The sequence below is a fragment of the Aethalodelphis obliquidens genome, unplaced genomic scaffold (genome assembly GCF_003676395.1).
Source record: "Aethalodelphis obliquidens isolate GAN/ISIS:26980383/991018 unplaced genomic scaffold, ASM367639v1 scaffold48, whole genome shotgun sequence".
Taxonomy (NCBI): domain Eukaryota; kingdom Metazoa; phylum Chordata; class Mammalia; order Artiodactyla; family Delphinidae; genus Aethalodelphis; species Aethalodelphis obliquidens.
Window position 1 is genome coordinate 3,226,039 of NW_020837992.1, and position 16,194 is coordinate 3,242,232.

A 16,194-nucleotide genomic window follows, 5' to 3' on the forward strand; every position below is an offset into this window, starting at 1 on the left:
GTATCCACCGTCAGGCTGACAAATGGGCTCCCCCACCCTCTGCGCTTTCCCTCCAATAGGACTCACAAGCCTGGCATTGAGGAAGGAGTACATGATTGCAGTCAGAAGGCCTGGGCCCCTGGATCTGGTTCTTATCACCTGTATAACCTAATGCTGGTCATCCCTTATCAATCCCCTCACCTAGAAAATGGGCTTGCTGGTAACCCCTGCTTTATGTGGCTATAAGCACAGAAGCAATCACCACACATGCATTAACTTTCTATTATTATTTTTACCCTAACAAACTTCAAAAAGACATCGTTTTCATGCACATTATTCTAGTGTGGCATTGAGGCATGTTGCCTTTAGAGTCAAACTGCAGTCAAGGACCAGTGGCTGGCACAGTGCCTGCAATGCTATCTGTTGACTGATCACTTGTCTTTTCATGTCCTCCCTTTTTCTTTCTTTCTCTTTTTTTTTTTTTTAATTTTACATTGGAATATAGTTGATTTACAATGTACCAGTCCACGGCCTGTTAGGAACTGGGCCGCACAGCAGGAGGTGAGCGGCGGGCGAGCAAGCGAATCTTCATCTGCCGCTCCCCATTGCTCCCCATCGCTCGCATTACCGCCTGAACCATTCTGCCCACCCCCACCCACCATCCATGGAAAAATTGTCTTCCACAAAACTGGTCCCTGGTGCCAAAGAGGTTGGGGACCGCTGTTGTAAATAATGCTGCAATGAACATTGGGGTGCATGCCTTTTCTCGAATTATGGCTTTCTCCAGATATATGCCCAGGAGTGGGATTGCTGGATCATATGGTAATTCTATTTTTAGTTTTTTAAGGAACCTCCGTACTGTTCTCCATAGTGGTTGTACCAATTTATGTCCTCCCTTTTTCATAAGTAGTGAAAGCATTGTCCTCTAGAACAGCCGAACAGTGTTAGAACAGCTAAAGCACTAAGTATGATCTCAGACCCTATGAAACTCTGGTGGTGTGTAATGGCTTGCCTGCCATGCCCCCAAATCTCATCCCTGACCCTTAGGGATAAGCAGGTGCCAGGAATCACTTCCCTACTTTGTAGCTGGGGACAGAGAAGCAAAGGCTGGAGAAGGAGCCTGCCTCATAGACTCTGTCAGAATCAGAAATGGTGTAGAGATCTCTTCCCTTAAGCCTCTGACTCGGTGCTTTCTTTAGGCCAATGCCTCATATTCATTCCAGTGACTTTTCCACCATCCTTGTATAGACTTCCTCCTCTGGCCTGAAGAAGAGAGACAGGATGCTTAAATACACACTGGCTGAGGGAGACAGACACTCAACTAGGCTTGGAGCCATGGTGGTGAATTTGCTTTTTTGTCTCCTTGATCACTTTTCCCTGTCTTCCTAGGACTACAGCATGAGGGAATCTTCCGAGTGTCAGGATCGCAGGTGGAAGTGAATGACATCAAAAACGCCTTTGAGAGAGGTGAGGAAACAGCCTGAAAGATAAGACCAAATGTTTGCCAGCCCCCCAGGATACTAGCTCCGCGCTTTCTCTCTGAGAGGTACCCAGAGGTTAGCAAGCCAGTTTGCCTCCGTCTTCAGCCCAGCACCTTCTGTCTTGTAGACATCCCCCCACCCCTACCCAGAGATGTAGGGAGGTGCCAGGGTACATCCCAGTTTCCTCCTTCTCAGCCCCATTCATCCTGCCCCTCTCCTCCAGATGATCTACCCAAACCCAAGAAGTTAACTATGATATCTGGGCAGTTTATGGCTGTATCCAGAACCCTTGGTGGCAGAGCGAATGCACCTGTTCATCTTAGCCCATTTATTATCTTGTGGGCTATTAAGGTAATAGACAAGCTTTGGCAATTTCCGTCACTGAAATGGATATATATAGTTTCAATTTGAGGTTGGTCCTATCATTAAATCTAATTACATCTGATATGAAATTTTCCATAGGGAACTCCAGTATGATTGTTCTCCTGTAAGTAGGTGTGCTTTGTTACAGGCCAAGAGGAGAGAGAGCTAATCAGAGGGGCTGGCCTCCCTGGCCTCATTTCCCTCCCCTAGGGGCTCAGTCCCAGCCTGGTTTCATGATCTCATGAGAGAGCCAATTCCTGTGTCCCATCCCCAGCCCAGAGGGAATGTCCCTGAACCAGTCTGGCACAAGCAAATTTATGTAATGGACTTTTGTGCCCCTCCTCTGGCCCCGGGGCCCCTGAGCCTAAGCAGTCTTTGCTTTTGCTAGTCCCTGGTTGCCGTACTCATGGCCAACATGCTGGGCAGAAAGCTGATGGACTGTGATGAAGATTTGAATAGGCCACTCCTTCCCCACCACCTCTGCTTCATCCTGTTTGTTTTTACCTCTCTCACTCTCTCTTTCCTTTCTGGGGGGATTGCTTATCCTTAGGAGAGGACCCCCTGGCTGGAGACCAGAATGACCATGACATGGACTCCATAGCTGGCGTCCTGAAGCTTTACTTCCGGGGGCTGGAACACCCTCTCTTCCCCAAGGACATCTTCCATGACCTAATGGCCTGCGTCAGTAAGTATCATCCTGGCCTCAGATTGGCTTCTGGGCCAGAGCACCTCATAGCAACAGATAACAAATTTCCACAGGGTCTTTTTTTCTCATAAGCTTTCCAGTAATGTTTTCCTTTTTTCCTTTTCCTTGGTGAAGTTTCTCTTCCTTGTTTTCACTCCTTTATCCCCTAGTAGGGGAGGAAAAAGAATGACTTTTCAGGAAGAGTCTGGATCACAAGTCAGAACTCCTGGCTTTTTTCTTTCTGATTCACTTTAAACTCTGTTGCTTCGCTGGGCTTTATCTTTCTTCATTAAAATACATTTATGTTCATATATAAGACACAGTCCTTTTCAGCTATTAGAAGCTCATATATTAGTGCTTGTGCTTTTCATGTTGCAAAGGGAGAATACATAAGTGTTACAAATATTTCCTGCTTGTTGCTTTAAATATGCCATGACTTACCTGTGAGATGTGTTAATATGTGTTCTTCTAGGAATAAAAGCCTCTGCACATTTAAAAGTAGTGATAGGATGTTTTCTCAGAGAGAGATAGTCCCTACTTGATCTTTAGATAAAGCAGGTATCTTAGAGGTTCTCTGCCTCTTACTCTAAAATTTAGGGCTTGAAAAGCTATTCCTGGCCATTTAGTTTAGATCATTATACTGGACCCCCCTCTCATTTGTTGTCCACGGAAACTTGGATTAGTATTAGGTCATTCTGGAAGCAGACGCCGTTGAAATGGTGGCTTCAGAGGCTGGAGGAGGCAATGCCTTTGAAATGGAGAAAAGTTTTTCTTCCCAGATCAACCAAGGTCTTCATCCCCCACCGCCCACCCCCGAGTTTCCAGTTTGATTCCTGAGCACTGTCCCTCTCTGTTATTCTGAGAGAGGGACCCAGAGCACTCAGGAAGCTAGCTCTCTTGTTTTATTGGTTTACTCACTATCTGTGGGAGTCCTAGTGGAAATGTGTTCTGTGGGTGACTGAATATATGCATCCCTCCTACCTTCATGTCTTTTTCCAGGGCTGGGCCTAGGTGGAATACCCTAAGTGGATGGGGCTTGCCAGGACAGTACAAGAGACCTTAGCTGCCCAATCCTCCCCTTGAGATCTGCTCCCGATCTAGTACCTCCCATTTCTTTTTCATGGAGAGACTCTCCTAGAAAATGACAGTATCCACATGGCACACCATGAAAGTGGGGAGGCGGGCCATGAGGGAAGCACAGGCCTAGGGCCGTACCTGGAATTAATCAGTCCACAGCACAAGAGTCAGGAAGGTTCTCTGGTTTTCTCCCCAGATATCACTGCTTACACAGGGGCCTGCCATTTCTTGCCTCTGGCCACATTCTCCTCATCCCCACTGCAGATAAGGGAGGGGGGAAGATAAGCCAGACTTGTCCAGGGGATGAGGTGATGCACGTGTGGAGTGGGCAGGACAGGACCTGCGCAGCCCCTCCCTCTCTCCACATGTAGGCCCTCCAAGGCTGGGTGTCGAGCAGTCACAGCAGTTTCTGGTCAGCTCCTTGCCTGTGGTATTGTAATAAGGGGGTGATAGATGCTCTGGGGAGCATCTCCAACCCCTTCTGTGCCCAAGGAGCATACATCTTAAGTCCTGACCCGCAGAAGGTTCTGGAGCCTGCATGCCCCATCACAACAGCCCCACTCCAAGGAGCCACAGAGATGGAGCTCCTTACACTGGCCCAGTGCTGTGTGGACTTGACCGGCTGCTCTCCATATTGCACCCGCTGCTAGTCAGAGCCTTCTGACCACTATTTCCTGGGATCTCAGTTACAGTGGAGAGTAACGCATGGCTTTTTTCTTTCAGCAATGGACAACCTGCAGGAGAGAGCTCTGCACATCCGGAAGGTCCTCCTGGTCCTGCCCAAAACCACTCTGATTATCATGAGATACCTCTTTGCCTTCCTCAACCAGTGAGTAGACTTTCCAGGGAGCAACTGATTGGGCCTTAGCTTCGGTCACTGGAAGTTTACGTAGGGACCTATGTTGATTCCTCCAGCCCAACAGATACTTACTGAACACCTGCTGTGTGCTGGGCACGGTCATAAGATGTAAGAATACATTGTGAAATAAGAGACAAAAACCTGGATACCATTTAGCTCATGTTCCAGCAGAGGACACAGACAATTACAGAAACATGAGGTAGTAATAAGTGCTTAGAAGAATAAGGAAGTGTAAGTTAAGGGATCGGGGCAGAGGTGAAAGAGGGAGAGACACTGCAGAGGGGCCTTCAGCAAAGGCCTCTCTGGGGAGACGGTGTGTAAGCAGCAGCCTAAATAAAGTGAAAGAAGGAGCCACGGGATGGTCAAGGTCATCAAGCCCCAAAGTCATGGCAACAATGAGTTTAGATTTGAAGAAGCCATTGGAAAGTTTTAAGCAGAAGAATGTTGTGATCTGATTTTTTAATATATTTTTAAAATCTGCTTCATGGAGAAGTTACCATAGAGTAATGTGGAGAGAAGCGGGAGAGACCTCACCAGAGGTTATCGTGCAGTCTCGGTCGGGAGTGGTGGTGGCTTAGACCAGAGAGGGAATGGTGGAGGGTGATGAGGGGTCAGGTGTAGGATCTATTTGGAATACAGCTTTGATAGGACCTGCTGACGGGTAGGATATAGAATGTGAGGAAAGAGAAAAATTCTACATTTTTGACATGAGCAGCAGGGAAGCCGTGATGCCATTTGTGGAGCTGGGGAAGACAAGATGTGGAAGAAGCAATCAGGACAAAGTGTTGATGTGGCCATGTTAACTTGAGGTACCCGTTAGCCCTCCAGGTGGAGAGTCTAAGTAGGCAGCTGAACATAGGAATTGGATGCTCAGGGAAGAAACCTGGAGCAGAGATACAGTGTGAGGTCATTGTGTACTGATGGTATTTAGCTGGTCAGCCAGGGAGTGAGTGTAGCTAGAAGAGAGGTCTGAGCATCAGAGGGGCCTTGGGCTTAGCCAGAGTATTTCTCCCTGTCTAAGCAGTGTGTCCTTGCCCAGGGCAGGCATGGAGGGCAGCAAAGACAACGAGCAAGGACATGCTTCTCCCCTTAGGCACCTCTGTCTTTCCACGTTGCTTTCACTGCAGCATCTCCCTCAACAGCCTAGGCCAAAGTCTATCAGTGGGCAACCCGAGGGCCAGATAAGGCCTATAGATGTGTTCCCTTTAAGTCCACTCTGTCTTGAAAACATTGAACCATTTAAATATTGGGAGATTTTACTTTTTTAAAAAATCTAGATTTCTAGCTTCTCTTGAAAGAATCACTAGGTCTAGCAGCATTGGATCTGCACGCCCACGCGGCCGCAGTTCCCTGTGGAGTACGGGCTGCTGCCTAGATGAGGCGGTCAGGCGCCCCCAGTTCACCACAGTCCCCAGCTCTCCCCGAAACTCCCCGATGCTGAGGCTGAATTCAGTTACCGTTATCATCTCTCTGGCTTTATGGCTTTTCATTGAGTGGGGAAACATTTCTTTAGATCCATGTATCTATTTTTTTAAAAAAGGGAAAACAAAAAGTAGACCAAGGGGCTAGGGTGTTTTAGCTCATATTGCTTTGTGACAATGAAGACTCTTCCTAGTGGGTTGGTCCCTACTTCAAAGAAATACAAGTTCAGAGGCCGTCTCAGCCTCTGCTTACAGACCAGAGTCAGCCTGACCTTGAGGCATCTGGGCTAGCAGCCCCCGCCCGAGACCTTTCAGGGGCAACCACACTGTCCTCTAGCCCTGTTGCTGGCCCTGCAGAGTGACAGAGGGTCCTGGCCCAGCAGCCTGCTGCTTCCACGTGGCTGTGTCTGCACCATTCATTAGCCAAGCCCTGACTCAACACCACAACTGCCTTTAGTTGAGAACCCCTCATGACTCACACAGCGTTTCACATGCTGCCCGTTTTAGGCAGACGGAAACTCTGGTAATGACTCTCAAGCCAGTCGGTCCCCTCAGGGCCACCAGGCCTTGTCTCCCCTCATTGACCGATACCTGCCCTCAAAGAGCCTAGTCTGCTCCCGCAGAGCGAGGAACATGTCGGTCGTGGGTAAACAGGCAGGGGAGCAGGCAGGTCCTGGGGTGACTGTGTGTGTAAGCACAATGGCCTCATCCTGCCCACATTTTCTTCCTGCTAAGTGGAGGGGTGAGGGAGTTTGTGGGTGGGGAGAAACGGTAGAGGAAGCATCATAAGAGCTGGAGAGGGTGGCCACTGTCGAAGGAAACATGGAAAACTGCACCCATTCAAATGATGACTTTTGTTTTGTTTCACTTCTTTTTCTGGTTAAAAAATGATTAACTTGCTCATCAAAGTCTTTCATTGAAAAGATGCAGCATTAATAACCACAGTGTTTCCTAAAATAATAAATGGAGTGCAGGACACAGGCGATAGAGAAGACCACCTGCCTGCACAGGAAGGTGACAGGTGATAAGTATGCAGACTGGGCCCAGTCTGGAAACTCTGCCTGGGCCCAGACTTTTAGGACCCCTCTCCTTTGCTGTTACATGTCCTGACAGTGTGTACTTTATGTCTGGCTATTGTCTTTTTTGGGGTTGTACACATCCTCCATCTCAAGGAACGCCCAGAACTGAGATATATGTATGGAACTCCTTACACAGTGCACCAGTGCTGTGTGGACTTGACCTGGTTCCACATATATCTATATAGCTAGTGTTCAGTCCACTCCATGAACCTTGGGTACATGCCTGTCCAGTAGGCCTTGTTAATTGTTAATTATTAATGTTATCCTTTCTTAGCATCTGCATTGATGATCAATTGCTGTGTAATAAATTACCCTAAAACTTAGCAACTTCAAAACAATAAGCATTTATTTTTATGTCACAGTTTCTGTGGATCAGGAATCTAGGTGCAGCTTGGCTGGGGCCTCTGGCTCCAGGTTTCTTGAGGTTGCAGTGAGTGTACTGGGGGCAGGGCTGTAGTTTCTTCTGAAGGCTCGACTGGGAAAGGATCCACGTGGTGTTGGCAGGATTCAGTCCCTTGCAGGTTGTTGGACTGAGGGCCTCCTTTCCTGGCTGGCTGTTGGTCAGAGGCCTCCATCAGTTCTGCACCACATGGGCCTCACCATAGAGCTGCTCGTGACATGGCAGCTGGCTTTGCTCCAAGCAAGTGAGTGACAGAGTGCCCAAGAGAGCAGCCAGTCTTTGTAACCTAATCTCAGAAGTTACGTCCCATCACTTCTTCCATACTCCATTCACTAGAAGTGAGTCACTAAATCTAGCCCACACGCAAAGGGAGAGAACTACACAAGGGCATGAATACCAGTAGGCAGGGACCATAGGGTTCATTTTAGAGGCTGCCGGCCACAGCATCTGTACTACTCAGTGGGTTTTCACCCTGAAACAAAGTGCAGGTAGCTCCCCCTCACTGCCACTGACTCTGCTGCTTGCCTTTTGAAACCTGATTTCTTCAGATGTCAAACAATACAGACTTTTAGTCTCTTGCTAATCAAGAGAGGTCCATAGACCAGCAGCATCAGCATCATCAGGGAGATTGTTAGAAATGCAGAATCTCAGTTCCTCCCCCACCCCACCCCCAATGACCCATGAATCAGAATCTGTATTTTGACAAAATCCCCTGATGAGTCATAGGCACATGAAGGTCCGAGAAGCATCACTCTACATCCTCAAATATTGCTCCATAATCTGAAAGAGGGAATTGGTGGTGCTTCTTTCACTGTTCAGGCACCTCAGCAGCTCTCCAGAAAAGCTGAGTCTTCCTCCAAACTTCACCATCTCAAGTGCCTCCCAGTTTGGAAAGATTCTGTCTGTGCTGCTCTTCTGACTTTCACAAGGAGTATTTTAGCTTCTGTATGAAAATGGACAAGTAGAATTGTGGCTGGATTGTCCTAGAGACTCACAGATGCTCATGTATTTATTCACTTATTTATTTAACATGCATTTATTAAGCATTTACTGTGTGCTAGGCCCTGTTTCAGTTGCTGGATATCTAAGATTGCACCAAACAGTCAAGGTCTCTGCCCTCATGGAGCCTACATAGCACATAGAACTGGAGGAAGACAGGCAAAACTGATAAGAACACATGTCATGGGACTTCCCTGGTGGCACAGTGGTTAAGAATCCACCTGCCAATGCAGGGGACACGGGTTCAAGCCCTGGTCCGGGAAGACCCCTCATGCCATGGAGCAACTAAGCCCATGAGCCACAACTACTGAGTCTGTGCTCTGGAGCCCGCGAGCCACAACTACTGAGCCCACACGCCTAGAGCCCGTGCCCTGCAAGAAGAGAAACCAACGCAATGAGAAGCCCGCTCACCACAATGAAGAGTAGCCCCTGCTCACCGCAACTAGAGAAAGCCTGCACACAGCAGTGAAGACCCAGCACAGCCAAAAAGAAAGAAATTAATTTGAAAAAAAAAAGAGGCTTCCCTGGTGGTGCAGAGGTTGAGAGTCTGCCTGCCGATGCAGGGGACACGGGTTCGTGCCCCGGTCCGGGAGGATCCCACATGCCACGGAGCGGCTGGGCCTGTGAGCCATGGCCGCTGAGCCTGCAAGTCCGGAGCCTGTGCTCCGCAACGGGAGAGGCCACAACAGTGAGAGGCCTGCGTACCACAAAAAAAAAAAAAAAAAAAAAAAAAAGAAGAGCATATGTCATATGTCAGAGGATAAGGGCTGTGGAGAAAATTAAAGCATGTTACAGGGGTGCTTCCCTGGTGGTGCAGTGGTTAAGAATCTGCCTGCCAATACAGGGGACATGGGTTCAAGCCCTGGTCCATGAAGATCCCACATGCCACGGAGCAACTAAGCCCGTGTGCCACAACTACTGAGCCTGAGCTCTAGAGCCCACGAGCCACAACTACTGAAGCCCACGTGCCTAGAGCCTGTGCTCCACAACAAGAAAAGCCACCGCAATGAGAAGCCTGCATACCGCAAGGAAATGTAGCCCCTGCTCACCACAATTAGAGAAAGCCGGTGTGGCAGCAACGAAGACCCAAAGCAGCCAAAAATAAACAAATAAATAAATAAAGCATGTTAGGGGACTGGAGAGTGTAAGGGGTGGGTGTGAGGGTTTCCTCTTTAATATACAGTGGTCAGGGACACCTCACTGAGCAGCTGACAGTGGGCAGTGGTGTAGGAGGAGGACCAAGAGGGATCGGTGTCCCAGAAGCCGCATAATGTGTTTCAAGGAGGGTGTGATAACTGGGATAACATGATGACAGGTCAGCTAAGAAAAGGACTGAGAACTGATTTAGCAGCATAGATGTCACTAGTGACCTTGATGGGCATTGTCTTGGTGGAGGAGGAGGGGCAAAATCCTGATGGTGTCAGTTCAAGCGAGAAGGGGTGCTGATGCTGGATAAACAAAATGTGGTAGATCCGTACAGTGGGGTCATATTCAGCTAAATGCTACTGGACCGTACACTTTAAAATGGTTAAAATGGTAAATTTTCTGTTGTGTGTATTTTACCACGATAGAGGGGTTGGGGGGCTGCACGGGAAGAGAGTAGGTGTGTGAATCTGCTAGGGCTGCCCCAACAAAATACCATAGACTGGGTGGCTTAAACAACAGAAATTTGTTTTCTCACAGTTCTGAAGTCTGGGAGTGCAAGATCAAGATGCCAGCAGGGTTGGTTTCTGGGGAGACCTGTCTCCTTGGCTTGTAGACAACCACCACACTGCTTCCTCACGTGGCCTTTCTTCTGTGCACACACTGGGAGACAGAGCTCTGCTCTCTTTTCCTCTCCTTATAAGGACACCAGTCCTGTAGGGTTTGGGCCCCACCCATATGACCTCATACCTCCTTAAAGGGCCTGTCTCCAAATACAGTCATTACAGTCAAGTTAGGGCTTCAACATATGAATTGGGGGGCAGGGAGGACACAATTCAGTCCATAACAGAACCGGTAAAGAAGAACCAGAGAATCAGAGACAACTCTCAAAGAATTTTATTATAAAGAGAAGAGAATGGGACAGTAATTCAGCATGGATACGGACTTAAGAGAGAATATTGTTTTCAAGATGGGTGGTATTGCTGCACATTGGCATGCTAGTGGGGGTGACCCCATAGAGAAGAAATGATGATGGAGGAGAGAGCAAGGTAATTGCTGGAGTGCTATTCTTGAGGAGGTGAGAGGGAGGAAGGCAAGTCAGTTAATAGATATGGGACCATGGAAGTTGGGGAGAGGGGGCAAGGGGAGTGAGGGAGTGCCTTTGAAGGGCCATCAGGAAGAGTCAGCCACAATTACCTTCTACTTCTTATCTCTTAAGGAGCCTTTTGGGAAAGTCTGTTAAACCATGGATTTACAGATTCTCAACCCCACGTTTTGCCTGGAGCCATGGTGAATAATACAATTCCTCTTCATCCCTTTCAAACCTGAAATCAACCCTGATGCATAATATCTTACCCATGGTCTGTTGGGTGTTGCCAAATCAAACCCCTGGAGGCCATGAAGTTGAAGGTTTTTAATGGAAGTGTCATATGTTTAAAACAGTGTGTTCAAAGCTTCGTGCTCTCCCTGAGGATTTAAGGTTTTGATTTGGGGATGCAGAGCCCTCAGCTTGTTAGATTATGCCTGTCAGGAGAAGAAGACGGTGGACACCTGTAAGTCAATTACTGCCAAATGTCAGCGGCCCTGCTTTTCCCTGACTGGAATCAAAGGTCCTGTGCCGGGCTTCCCTGGTGGCGCAGTGGTTGAGAGTCTGCCTGCCGATGCAGGGAACACTGTCTGGGAAGATCCCACATGCCGCGGAGCGGCTGGGCCCGTGAGCCATGGCCGCTGAGCCTGCGCGTCCGGAGCCTGTGCTCCGCAACGGGAGAGGCCACAGCAGTGAGAGGCCCGCGTACCACAAAAAAAAAAAAAAAGGTCCTATGTCAAGAAGCAAACAGGACATTAAAATGACAGAAAATATTTCTTAAACATCACCTATGTGCCAGGCACAGTGCTAAGTGCTTTGCACATATTACCTCGTTTAGTCTTCACAACAGCCCATCAAGGGGGCACATAATTGCCCCCATTTTATGAAGAAACTAGGGAACTAGTACAAAACGATGGTAAGCAATGGAGCTGGGACTCAAAACCAGGTCTGCTTGACTCTAAAATTCTTGGGATGTTTTGTTTTTAAATGTAATCAGAGTTACAAATGTGCATCGTGTTTTTTAAACACCTTTATTGGAGTATAATTGCTTTACAATGTTGTGTTAGTTTCTGCTGTATAACAAGGTGAATCAGCTATATGTATACATATATCCCCATATCCCCTCCCTCTTGCGTTTCGCTCCCACCCTCCCTATCCCACCCCTATAGGTGGTCACAAAGCATCGAGCTGATCTCCCTGTGCTGCGCTGCTGCTTCCCACTAGCTATCTATTTTACATCTGGGAGTGTATATATGTCAATACAACTCTCTCAGTTTGTCCCAGCTTCCCCTTCCCACTCCCCGTGTCCTCAAGTCCATTCTCTACGTCTGCGTCTTTATTCCTGTCCTGCTCCTAGGTTCTTCAGAACCAACAAATGTGCATCATTTAAAAGTAAAAAGTCCAGAAAAATGCATGATGAAAAACAGTTTTCCCACGCCAATCCTGATTTTCTCATTCCCCCCAAAACCCACTACACTGGATCTTTTTAAGGTGCTCAAAAGAGGGTGAGTTCAAATCAATTAGGAAAGTTCACTCGTGTTATGGACAGAACCTAAAGAAATATAGTACAGTTCTTAGAGGAGATGGCATGTGTAGAAGTCAATACCAAAAAAATATTTTTTTTAAAGAGGGAGCTGTTACCAGTATTATCCATTTTAGATATTTCTTCAAAAATAAAAATCCAGTATTTGAGGTCTTATACTAGGTACAGCCATCAGAGTCTTCAAGGATTATTAGCACCATTATATTATATACAGAATTGTGTGCATTTGTTATGTGCTCATATATGAATTTCCCTGGGGAGAGAATCCTTAGTTTTTGTCAAATTATTTGAAGGAGCCTGTGTCCCTCAAGTAGTTAAGCACCATGGCTTTACCCCCAGAACTTAGGTGTTCCAGTAGGTTGGAAGAGAAAGAAGGATCTTGGTCTGTATTTTAATGGGAATAAGAAATGGACCTGGACCCATGAGAAGTGGACCCCAGTGCACAAACACAGGTCCTCTCTGGCCCTGGTCATTGTAGCCACCTAGGAGTTGAGCAGTCCTTGCCTTAGAAGGCCGGGCAAGATTCTTCTTCTCTCAGTGAGCTTAGACTGGGACCCTCAGGCCTAGAGTTTATCTCCCTTTGACCACCAGGCTCCCCAGAAACTACTGCTTTCCTTGCATGTTACCAAAACGTTGTCAGATCACACTAAAGAAACGGGCTTCCTCCTGCTTGTCCCTCCATGACTCGAGGAACCAGCCAGCCTGGGATGGGCTACAATTTTAGCCCTGTGGCACCTCATGCCTCCGTTGTCCCTGCTAAGGTTCCCATGCTAATTATCTCTCCTGTCTCTCTCCAGTTTTTATTTGACCAAGAAGTAGACTTGGAAACATCTACCAGCCTTTTCTGAATCTCTGCTCTCTTTTAACTCAGGAGCCAGAGAAGGATTATAAAATTAAATCTTTAAAACCTCCTATGAAGCAGTCCGGCCACTGAGATCCATCAACGCACCCATCTCAGGCCTCCCTGCATCTGACCGGGTCCTACAGAGCAGTGGTCCTCAGCCATGACAGTTGTTTGTCACTGTCCCACTTCATTGTCCCACTTCACATGTTCTGCAGTGATTCTGTGGGGGGACCGGGGACGTATCTGAATCTTCAGTGAAGGAGAGAATCATTGAGATAGAGACCAGCTTGGTCACTTGAGTCTGGATGCTGGATACACTAGAAGTCAACTCTGCTCAGTTCTGAAGAACAGCTACTCAGATGAAGACAGCTGAGTCCCAGGCCTCTGGCTCAGCACCACGGCTTTGGTATCCTCTCAAGATCTGTCAGAATCCAGATGCCCACAAGGGAGGCAGAACCCCGTAGCAGAGCTCACGTTTCTGCAGACTCCTAGGGGTGGGGTACATCCAGAGCTAGCCCAGCCTTCAGTGCCTGGACAGACAGACCAGTGGGCACTCACCACTGAAGGGCTTGGGTCCTTGGCCAGGGTTGGAGGTATGGCTGGAGCAGCTGCTGGCTGGAAAGGGGGAGTTCCTGGAAGAAAATACCCAATAATGAAGTCAGACTGCGTCCAGGGGAAGCCTGAGCAGGAGCTGAGCTACATGCTGACCTTTTCCTGAATAAATCCTGAATGTAATAGTGGAGGAGGATATTATGAAAATGGAAAACAATTGCATTAGCTACTCCAGGAAGAAATTCACGGGCTTGATGGAATACAAAAGCTAATTGGTTGGCTATTTTTTTAAATAAGTCTAGAGCTTAGAATGGAATATCCCTAATAATTTGATTACTTTGCCATTCAAGAAGGTACACAGCGCACAATGCCTGCGTCTTCTGACCGTGTCATTACCAGGGCAGCTCGAGGGGCTCCGTCTGTTCTGTCGGCTTAGTGGGTTGGTCTGTGGGAGCGTATCCAGCTCTGCAGAGTGGTGTGTCCGCAAGGCAGGGTGGATTTGGTGGATATGGTCTAGGGTTGGGGTGGGGATTGGGGGGTAAGTAGGATTTGAACAGGGAGCTAGAGAAAGAGGAGTGGCGAGATCTGCAAGGAGGGACCTCCACTTGGCCCTCCCTTGGCTCCTGAATAGTGTCCTGGTGGTCATTCTCTTCTTCCCCTACCGGCTTTCTAGAAGGGCTCTGACGCCCAGAAAAGCAGGGGGCCGTCTGTGCTGCTTCTGTTCTTGCTCCTGGCAGCGCCTCCTGTGACTGTGTTTTCTGGGCATTCATGCGAGTGCTTTTCAGCTTGCCCCCTTTTCCTTCTCCTCCAGTTTATCACAGTTCAGTGAAGAGAACATGATGGACCCCTACAACCTCGCCATCTGCTTCGGGCCCTCGCTGATGTCAGTGCCTGAGGGCCATGACCAGGTGTCCTGCCAAGCCCACGTGAATGAGCTGATCAAAACCATCATCATCCAGCACGAGAACATCTTCCCAAACCCTAGGGAGCTGGAGGGCCCCATCTACAGCAGAGGAGGGAGCACGGAGGATTACTGGTAGGGGGCTCAGGGTCGGAGGAGGGGAAATGTCACCAACACGCACTGGCGTGGGGGCCAGATGGCCAAGCGAGACCGAGGGAAACACCCAGATCCTCCCCACCTCCCACTCCGAGGCACTTCAAGCTGCCAGGATCGGGGGTTGCTGTAGGCAGGGCCCGACCTCGACCCAAACTACTCAGTGCCGCTTCAGGCTGCCTCCTTTTTTACGAGTTCTGAGTGATGAGAGAACATTCTGAAAGATAACGACAGCAATAACAGGAACGTTAATGATCTCCGGGAAAGGAAATTTGATCAGATTGTACGCAGAACTGCCATTCATCAGGCAGCGGTGTCTCTCTGGCTCCTGCTCGGAGCTGGCTATTGTGAGAAGAACAGTCCTGCGTCCCAGGGAATTTCTGTCTTATTGGGAAGATTTCAGTTATAAAGCGTAATTTCCTGACTGTGAGTTTATACAATGATAATTTAGTAATGATCTCAGACATTTGTGATGAGAAAGTGGGGTAAGGTCCATTTTCGGCAGGTTAGGCCCAGTGCCCCACTAAAGCAGGTTCGTCATGACTTCACCTGGAAACAGAGATATAAAAGGAATCCCTAGGGCACATCTTTACTAGACCCTTCCGTTAGACAAATAACAGATTTCCATTTTATAGATTAAGTCATTGCAATCTAGAGAGGCCAGGGACGATCTTTGAGGCCACCCCAGTGGTGAGGATCCCAGCCCTGACCCCTTGACTGTCAGTGCAGGGTACCACCCACTGCCCCACACTGCCCCCATCGTGCCACTTACAGGGTCATTTTCCCAGTAAACGCAAAGACAACTGCCTCTCTCTTTTACTCCCTAACATCCCTTACCTCTTCCTCCTCCTCCCTTTCCCTTCTTCCCCTAAACAGTGTTTCAGCCTGGGCTGAAAGCATAAGCCAGCCCAAATCGGATTCCATCTGAATTCAACATCTGGAAGCAATTCAGCCAGCCCCATTGCTATGGACTGAGGTAGGGGAGGACAGGGGAGGTTGCTTACTTAATGAGAGGCCAGTCAGTCCATGCTTCTCCCTGATCCCCACAGAAGGAGCCTCCAGCCCAACGAGTGAGGAAAATGCTATTCATGTGTCTGTGAACATAAAAGTACCACTGACATCGCTGAGTTCGGTCTTCTCTGCTGTCCTGTAGATCCCGGCATCTGAGGCTGAGCTGGAGAAATCTAGGCTCACCAGCTCGGAGAGAAAGCTTCCGGTCACTGACAGATGGCTGGTGGGGACTAGGGATGTTGTTCGAGTCCCAGCCTACTGGCTGGTGGGCTCCAGGGAGCTGTCCTTGTGCGTGTGACTTGGAGAGTTGGTTTCCCTTGCATGAGTGTTGAAAAGCTGTGGAATAGTGTTCCCGATTCCTGCTTCACCTGCCTTCTCACATATCAAACCGCTGCAGGCTCTGGACCCATTCCAGGACACAGAGCCCCACCTCACGGCCCGGTTCAGCAGGGCCCTGGTAGGGCTCACCGGGCACAGATGGGAGGGCACCTACCTCTCAGTTCTGTCCAAGGTCTTCTCCCAGCACACCACCACCACCCCCCAGCCCCCTTGGTTGTGCATCTGCCATTTATTAGCAGCCTCTGGGAAAACCACAAGATTAGTCAGGGCCTGTTACT

The 16,194-nt window shown here is 48.6% G+C and overlaps 1 protein-coding gene across 10 annotated transcripts in view; it reads left to right on the forward strand.

The window, feature by feature from the left end:
- SRGAP2 (SLIT-ROBO Rho GTPase activating protein 2) overlaps positions 1–16,194 on the forward strand; it is a 235,109-nt gene that overhangs the window by 206,602 nt on the left and 12,313 nt on the right. For all 10 annotated transcript variants that reach the window (XM_027082804.1, XM_027082806.1, XM_027082805.1 and 7 more), the window contains 4 exons: positions 1,369–1,446; positions 2,374–2,508; positions 4,309–4,414; positions 14,324–14,548. In XM_027082804.1, coding sequence (XP_026938605.1) covers positions 1,369–1,446; positions 2,374–2,508; positions 4,309–4,414; positions 14,324–14,548 — 544 coding nt within the window. The remainder of the gene's footprint in view (positions 1–1,368; positions 1,447–2,373; positions 2,509–4,308; positions 4,415–14,323; positions 14,549–16,194) is intronic.